Below are 8,658 nucleotides of genomic sequence, written 5' to 3'. Positions count from 1 at the left end.
AATCAAGATAAAGTCCCATAACGTTTCCTAATATTGATTTCTATACTTAAAAATTTAGAGGACATGGACATAAATAAAGCTGTTTAAAACTGGCAAATATGGCAATAATCTGTCATTCAGTACAAGTTACTCAGTATTTCTGTTATTTCCAAAGCCATTCACACTAGAATCTTGAGCTGTCGTTCTTAAAACCTAAAATAATGTGCAAAACTAAACTTATAAATACATGTATACATACATTTGCATATTTACACTTTCGCAGAAATCATCAATACACTAGAGCCCAGCTTGAACACTGTCCTTCAGTTTCACACTGCAGGACCATCTTTCACATTTAAGAAAGGTTCTTCTGTTAGTTTCAGTTAAAAAAAATAAAAAATAAAAAAAAAACAGAACAACTTTGGTCAGGTCCCAGAGGCATTTGCTGTATACTACATTCTGTGTTGCTGCAAGACTCTAGTCTAGAGAGATCCACATGTTAAGTACTCATTTGGTTTGAAAAATGCATTTCACCATTGACTGCACAACTTAGAAGAGGCCACAATCTTTTAGATTATTTTTTATGATGACATCTGTTACAGCATCAAAAACAAACTGCACATTCTTAGTATCTGTGGCACATGTGAAGTGGGTGTATATTTCCTTTGTGTCCTTTCTTTTATTGAGGTCTTCAAACTGGCACTGAATATATGCAGCGGCCTCTTCATATGTGTTTGATCCTGAGGTGGGAAAAAGGAAAAGAAACAATGTGAAGATGTGAAGTTAAAACGAGTATACTGCTAAGAAATATGGACCTTAAAATACTGATGGAAGTGTCATATATGTAAAATATGTAGACTCTGTATTTGCATTTTCCCTTCTGGAACTAGAGAAATTGTTTCTTCTACATGAAAAACACCAAATGTTAATTACCCTTTGATGACTGTAAGTTACCCTAAAATAAAAAATAATCTCCTTTTACATGGCATTCAATGTTCTCCACAATTTTTGTTCCTGCCTAAATCTCCATATGTCAGATCCCTTATGTTTCCCCTTATCCTCAGTCCTCCACATCTCAACACTAAACTACCCATAGTTCCTGCAGTGGCATGCTAATTCAGTTCTAGCCCAGTACCTAGTCAATAAATGCTGGCTGAAAGCTAACCAAAATTTTTTGGTTTTTTTTTTTTTTGCAAACATGTTAGTATTTCATATTCATTTTGCTTTATTCAAAAATTGTATAAAGGTTAGTACTAGGAGGTTAAATATGTGAATGACACAGTCCTAGTCATGTGGTTACTCATTAAAGACTTTCTCTGACTACAAACACTCCAGAAATAGTTTGGCACAATCCAAAGCTAATCACATGCATACTCTGTAACCAAGCATTTCAGCTTCTAGGTGTACACCTGATAGAGCTGTGTGCTTATGTTCACCAGAAGACACACACAAGAATTTAAACAGCAGCACTACTACCTTATGAAACAACCTAAGTGCTCATCAATTGCAGACCAGCTAAAACAATATGGCAGGCCACTGATTCAAGTCTACTGAAAGTTCCAAGGTTGGCAGAGCAGGGCAGGCTACTGAACAACAACACAACTACATGCAGAGTTCAAGCGTGCCATAAGCTAGAGACTATTCACAAAGCTGCTTCTTATATAAGGGAAGCAGACCACATCCTTAAAGCAATTACTCAGCTGCTCCAATACATTCCACTATGGAGTTAATTACCGGTCTCGCCATGGGGAATAACTACATCCAGCTGCCCAGCCACTCAACCAGGCCTAGCCAAGTTGACACACAAACTTAACTATCACAGTCAATAAAACAAAGGTAACATTTTTCTGGTATTCTCTTCTTTCAGCCAAGATCTAGCTGACATCAGCAATGCTATCCCTCATTCCATGTCTTCTTCTGAATCCTTTTTGAATTTCTGGAAGTTTCCTGTCGATACACTGTTGCAATCATTTTTTAATTATATTCAGGGAAAGTTTACTTGCAAGTGATATATAACACAGTGGCCTAAATAGGACCATGAAATAGAGAGTGCTGAAAGACTGATTACATGACAGTAGAAGACAGAACCTAATGAAATGACAACACACAGATAAAATGAAAAGGAGAAGGAAACAAGAACAGACAGAAAGGGAGAAGATAAACCAAGGGAGCAGTTTAGAGGCTCCATAGGGTTCTTTTATAGGAAGCAACAGCCCCTGGAACTCAGAGGTGAGGTTGAAGTAAGAGGCACCTGATCACTACTTAGGGCATGCAATGGAGATTTTAAATTTTAACAGTGGAGATGTGAAAGGTTATGTACTACTATCTTTTTTGTGCAAAGATTCTGAGATCAGGGATTCTGTGAATATATGTAAAAGTTCTTGATCACATTGTACAACTAGCAGGGAGAGAGCTAACAATATATTTTTGGTTACTCTGAAATCCCTACAGGCATATAATATTTATGGATTCATTTGGGGACTCCGGTGATACTAATTAGTACAAAATGGCCACTTCACAATACAAAGGATAAAAATAAACTGAAATGTAGTCTCAATAAGGTCAAAATTGAGCCACCTTGTCTTTGGATAGCTTCAATTTTGGACAGAAAACTATAGTAAAATTATAAATAAATTTATAATTTTATTCCTAATAAGCACTGAAAATGTTTCTTAATAAGATATGATGACTTTCAAAATGAAGAAAAGTTTAAAGAATAAGCAACTGTGTGAAATTATTTTGAATGGAAGTATAACTTTGTAATACACAGAAAGCGCTATACTACTAGGTCCTATGCGAGGACTCATAAGATTAGGACCTATCACAGGACCTAATAGTATATATAGCACTTTGTGTGTAGTCTATCTGTTAGTTTAGAAGGTGAGTAGATGTCTCATTTATTGTGCATTACACAGCTCCTGACATGTCATTGATAAAAATTATCTAACACCTTTTTCATAAAATGAGTATGTTATTTTCAGCAATTTCATTCACAACTCAAGGAACTACTGGTAAAAACTTTTCATAATGTGCTTGAATAAAGTTTGATAATTTCCCTTAAAGGTATGAATTACTAAGCCACAAGTTAGAAATCAATGAATAAAATCTTGCCTTAAGGGAATTTTCACTTATAAATACATGATTTCACGAGTTTTCTATAGGATGTAAATACCTGCATATTCTGGATAGCATATAGTAAGAGGGCTCTTTTTGATTTTTTCTTCAAAGAGATCCTTCTTGTTTAGGAAAAGTATAATAGATGTATCTGTAAACCACTTGTTGTTACATATGCTGTCAAACAGCTTCATGCTTTCATGCATTCGATTCTGTAATAGAAAAAAAAAATACAACCAGTTTGTCACTAACAGCAAAGATTGTGACAAATATTACATTTTAAAAATAATAGAGTGTCCTAATGAAATGGAGTTTAGTAAGTTGAAAAATAAATATCACAAAAATACATTTCTGCCATTTGAAAATGAGCATATTTTGCTTTCAGGGGAAATGAGTGTCTAACTAACCATCATTAACCCTTTTTGCATTCAACCAGTACCTGCCTGGTGCCTACCACATGGTATGTGTGGTGCCTGGGATATCCTGCTACATAGATTTACAATCAAGGGGTGCTCAGTGTGGACACTGGAAAAGATACATGATTGTTATGGAGTTTATCTAAACTTGTACTAAAAAAATAAGTAATGAATATTAAACATTAATAGATAGAACAAGTTGGAATTCAATTAGCCCCAACACTCTCAACATAATGGTGTATCAGGAAAGGAGACACCCAATTCCTGCGCCCTGCCCTTCAAGTCTCTGTGGTTTCTGAGAGCACTGCTGTACTCTGCAGTGCCAAAACGAGGGAAATGAGTGATGGTGCTGATCTGAACCTTTTGCAGTATTACTGCCTTAAAAAATATTAAACTGACATTTCTTCCTCCTTTTTTGTCCAATTTGTATTACAATTAATTTTAAATGACAAAATTTTAAGTTACTATTTAAAAATATTTCCTTCAGACTCATGACACATTTAAACACATCTGAAAATTTCATGGCAGCAGCAAAGCATAACACACATCAGAGATGACCAAGCTCTGACAGAAGTAACAAGTTATGAAAAGTGAGCCTGGGAGTATTATAGAACTAATTTTCTTTTCCTTCAATCACGGATACCAGCTACAGGAAAGGCAGAGGTATGTATATCGGGCTAGGGTGAGACCAGCTGTCAATCTTTTCCTTTTCCTCAGGACCCAACTGTGATTCATCAGTCTACTTTCCTTTTAGTATAGAAACAGAAAACTTAGAGGAAGGGCTGAACTTCAAACTCTTGGCAACGTCTCTAGTTCTTTGTATTTCACGCTAAATCTGTAAAAGTGGTTCTACTTGCCATTTCCTCATCTTCAGCTAGAACCAGGTCATAGTCACTAAGTGCTACACAGAAGATAATCGCAGTCACTCCTTCAAAGCAATGAATCCACTTCTTCCGCTCAGATCTCTGTCCTCCCACATCAAACATTCTGTAAGAGGAAAAACAATGAGTTGACATCAGATTAAATGTGTTCAAAAGCTCTGAGATGTCTGTAATGTCAACAAAATAGCTCCAAAGAGCTGGGAGAACGTGGGATGGGAAGAAAGGAGAAAGGGGAGAAAAACAATGTCAGAAATCTGTTTCACAATGAGGAAAAAAAGCCTGCTTTTTTTTTTTTTTTTTTTGGAGAGAACATGAAAATAATTACAAATGAATGGACTGCAAACTATGTGTAAACACTAAGAAGTCACATTTAGCAATGGAGGAATGCAGAGATAATAGAGCACATGCAATTTGCCGGTCACAGAACATTAGTGGCAGAGGACATGGCCCCCTCTTTCCACTACAAGACGTTGTTTTCAATCAGAGGCAATGACCAGGACATTGACATAAAGGAGAAGCCACTTCAGGTGAGAAAACCCAGGGCAAGTAAGTCAAATTCAGACAAGGGACAAAATGGTTTGCAAATCAAAAAATAAAGCTAGAGAAAAGGAGAGTTGAAATATGAAATGGGTGGCTCTACTAAAAACCCCTGAAATTGAGGGTGAAAGCTATTTTCAGACAATTTACAATATGGGACCACTGTAGGTTAATGAACAAGGTAGAAACACAATCAAGATTGTATAAATATTGTCTCTTTTTCTTACAAGAGCTTATAAAGTTAAGCCAAAGTTGAAATTTGCACAGATTACATTATGTAATCTAGAAATAACCAGTTATATAACTGAAACCCTATGTAAACTGGCCCATTTTTAAAGGCTCCATTTATCTAGACAATGAATGCACTAATTAAAATAGTCCCTATTTAATTCTCAAGCAAAAAGAATTTTCCCTACAGAGAAGTACTGGCCTATAAACCAAATCTGAGTACATCAAATAATATTGCCTTTATCATCGTTTAAGCAGCTTTAATTCTATTGACTAAACTAGTAAAGTGTTCATTATAGTTCAAGTATGCTATGTAACAAAATGATTATACCACTGTATAATAAATCAAAATGGGTAAGAAGATAAAAAAAGGTAGCTGGTAAAATAAAGATCAATCAAGACACAAGAAAAAAAATAGGATGATTATTCATTTGTTCCATAGCTTATAACCACAATTTGAAAATAACTTTAACTGAAAGATCATATATTTTAGATACTTCTCTGCTGCAATGTCACACATTACCTGGACCACTCAATGTAACAACCCATCTCTCAATTTCCTTCCTATCCTGCTTTAATTTTTCTCCATAGCACTTACTATTGACTGACATATTAAGTATTTGTTTATTTTGTCTCCTCTTTCCCACCCTCTTCCCATCCCAAGGATGTAAAGACTTTGTCCCTTTTGCCCACTTTATGAGTCTTTGTGTGGAACAAATGATTCCATGTTTGGCTACTAACTAAACCTATTGCAGTGGAGTAAATTACCTAATATGGATTTTCCAGCCATAAGTCTTTGAAAACTCCATGGTGGAATTTGCCATGAGCAACTGAGTAGCTCCTGACTGTTAAAGTTATCCACCTGGAGTATTTCTGTTAAGTGTAGTACCAAGTAAGAGGAACGGTTGGTGAAAGGGCTGTAGGGAGGTGGCATGTCTGACCTCGCAGGGATAGACCTTGGGCTACTGATGGGGATTCTGTCTTCCTCTTGTGGGGTTAGAGGAGGTCAGAAGACGCAGCCTCCCTGCCTCTCTGGCACCTTTGCAGAATCACCTTGGAAGTAAAACCTGTGATCTGCTTCTGAAAGGTCAGTTTTGAAAACCCTCTGGAGCCCAGTTCTACTCTGCATACAGGGGATCACCACGAGTTGGAAAAGATTCAATAGCAACTGGTTTTCTTTTATTTCACTTCCAACACTAGATACACAGTAAGTATTTAGTAAAAATTTATTAACTAAATGAATGAAATATGCCTACAGAATTTTTAAATGTACTTTCAAGCAAAATAGATTATCTTTGCTTTGTTGAAAATCAAGATCTATCAGTTATATTGTCAAATATGAAGGAACTTCAGCTTGATAATCAAGTAATTCAACTAGAGAAGAAATGCCTTATATTTATTTATTTAATTTATGAACTAAAGTGAATGAGGGTTGATCATACATTGGTCATAAACAAAAAACGCTTAGTGTAATTCAGGGGTTCTCATACTTCAGTGTGTGTTGGAATCCATCGGGTGCATGATGCTGATGCGGCTGGTTGAATCCATAAACCAAGGGGCAAAAATAGCTGAGAATGGGTCTTACAAATAATTACACTGTGCTGAACAGTTTATTAGAATTGAGAGAGAGCTAGATGAAGAAAATAACTAAAACACTAATTTTAATATTGCCTCAGTCTCAATTTGTTAGTAACAATCATACAAAAAAAAAGTGAAACTCATACTTTAATGTCAGCAGTTAAAATTCATACAAAGAATTAAAACACATAGAACTACAAAATACTGAATATGCTTAGCTTCCAAGTAGAATTATTCTAAGTAGGTTTATGTCCTCATCCATCTGAGGCTCATTTAATATATAAAAAGAACAAAGCTGAAACCGTAAGTTAGCAATGATAGTAATTTAACAGGATTCAAACCTCAAATAAAGAAAATGTTTATCTGAAGTTCCTGACAAACCTATGTTTATCTTTAAGTCAGCAAGAGAAAATAGTAACTGAATACATCACATGAAATTCTACCTCACTCAAGGAGAACAAATAGAGCACTATAAATGGACTTCCTGGAATGATCATGGTGAGACAACTTTACTGAAGTACTAGAGGACTTGCTTGATGTTGAAATGATAACCTTGAGAAATCTAGGCTGGAAATGAAATGTATGGTTTGGAAGAAAATCTAGCCAAAATTAAAAGAGAATTTTACATAGTTACATTTGCCTCAAGTACCAGATAAATAACGTTCACCATCAGCATTTCCTACCATTTATAGAGCTCGCATCTTTATGAAGTTTCCTTTATAGTCAATAGCTCATTGTAACTTTAAAACTGGCAAAGGGCAAGACTGTAACACTCTGTGTTAAGAATCTTAACTGGGTTGCCCATTTGACTCAACAATGGAACCGATGTCTCAAATTCCTACTTCTTATCCCAACTCCGTGCATTTCTTCTCCAAATACATAGGTTAGAATGAGACATTATCTGAATACAACAATAATTTAAGTTTGCTTTAAGACATGGTCTCTGAAAAAGGAATGCAAACAAACAAGCAAAAAAATAAGGTATACTGGATTAAATAAACAAAAGAAACAAACAAAGAATGAAAGCATTAAAGCTTCACTCTGACAATGAACTTTTTAATAATCATAATCATTTCATAGTTTTAGGATAAATATAACAATAATCACCAAATCTCCTATTACTTAAAACCACAGTCTTGGGTTTGGTCATTTAATATTTAAAAAGCTGTAAGCAGACTAAATGACTGAATGATTTTAATAAGATAATAAAAACAAAATCCGCTGCCATCAAGTTGATTCCGAGTCATAGCAACCCAATAGGACAGAGCAGAACTGCCTCATAAGGTTTCCAAGGCTGTAAATCTTTACGGAAGCAGACTGCCTCATCTTTTGCCTGTGGAGTGGCTAGTGGGTTCAAACTGTGGACATTCTGATTAGTAGCCAAATACCTTAATCATTTCACCAACAGAGCTCCTTAAGATAAATAGTAGTAAAAAAATAATTGCTTGAAAAAGAGTGAACACAGAAAAAATTTAAAGCAGATGCAAAGCTATACCATGTATTAAAGGGCAAAGTTACACGGTCAGATAAACCGTAATCCACATCCTGAAGAAAGCAGGACAATGTTCTTTTCATTCATTGTTTGGTTTATTTGGAGGGGTTTAGGATGGGAGAAGCTGCCATGAAAATATCTGAAGTTTAATGTTAGCTCTCTGGAAAATTCAATTACATGAATCACTGAATGTGGGGAATATTAGTGACAAATGACAGTAACAAATGCATCATACTTAAAATACTTAAAGAATCAGAGGTATAGCTACATATATGTAACAAGGCTTCTCCACTGGCCTCAGGAAGCTTCCTTATGAGTTGACCTCATCAATGTTTTTTATCTTCGACCAGGTAATGTTTTTTTAAAAGATGCTGTGACTCCAACAGCATATCAAGAAAATCATTCATCATGACCAAGTGGGGTTCATACCAGG

General features: G+C 35.4%; 1 protein-coding gene across 1 annotated transcript in view; it reads right to left on the bottom strand.

Moving 5' to 3' along the window:
• Positions 1 to 528: 528 nt before the first annotated feature.
• Positions 529 to 8,658, bottom strand: part of GNAI1 (G protein subunit alpha i1) — a 111,347-nt gene continuing 103,217 nt past the window's right edge. Inside the window, exons 6-8 of the mRNA XM_007944795.2 lie at positions 4,367 to 4,496; positions 3,152 to 3,305; positions 529 to 719 (exon numbers count right to left, since the gene is read on the bottom strand). Of these exons, the coding sequence (XP_007942986.1) occupies positions 529 to 719; positions 3,152 to 3,305; positions 4,367 to 4,496 (475 nt within the window). The remainder of the gene's footprint in view (positions 720 to 3,151; positions 3,306 to 4,366; positions 4,497 to 8,658) is intronic.

This window comes from Orycteropus afer, unplaced genomic scaffold, assembly GCF_000298275.1.
Source record: "Orycteropus afer afer isolate SDZICR_OR568_19922 unplaced genomic scaffold, OryAfe1.0 scaffold00007, whole genome shotgun sequence".
Classification (NCBI taxonomy): Eukaryota; Metazoa; Chordata; class Mammalia; order Tubulidentata; family Orycteropodidae; genus Orycteropus; species Orycteropus afer.
Note: the sequence above shows the minus strand (reverse complement) of the source record. Positions and strands in the feature narration are given on the sequence as shown.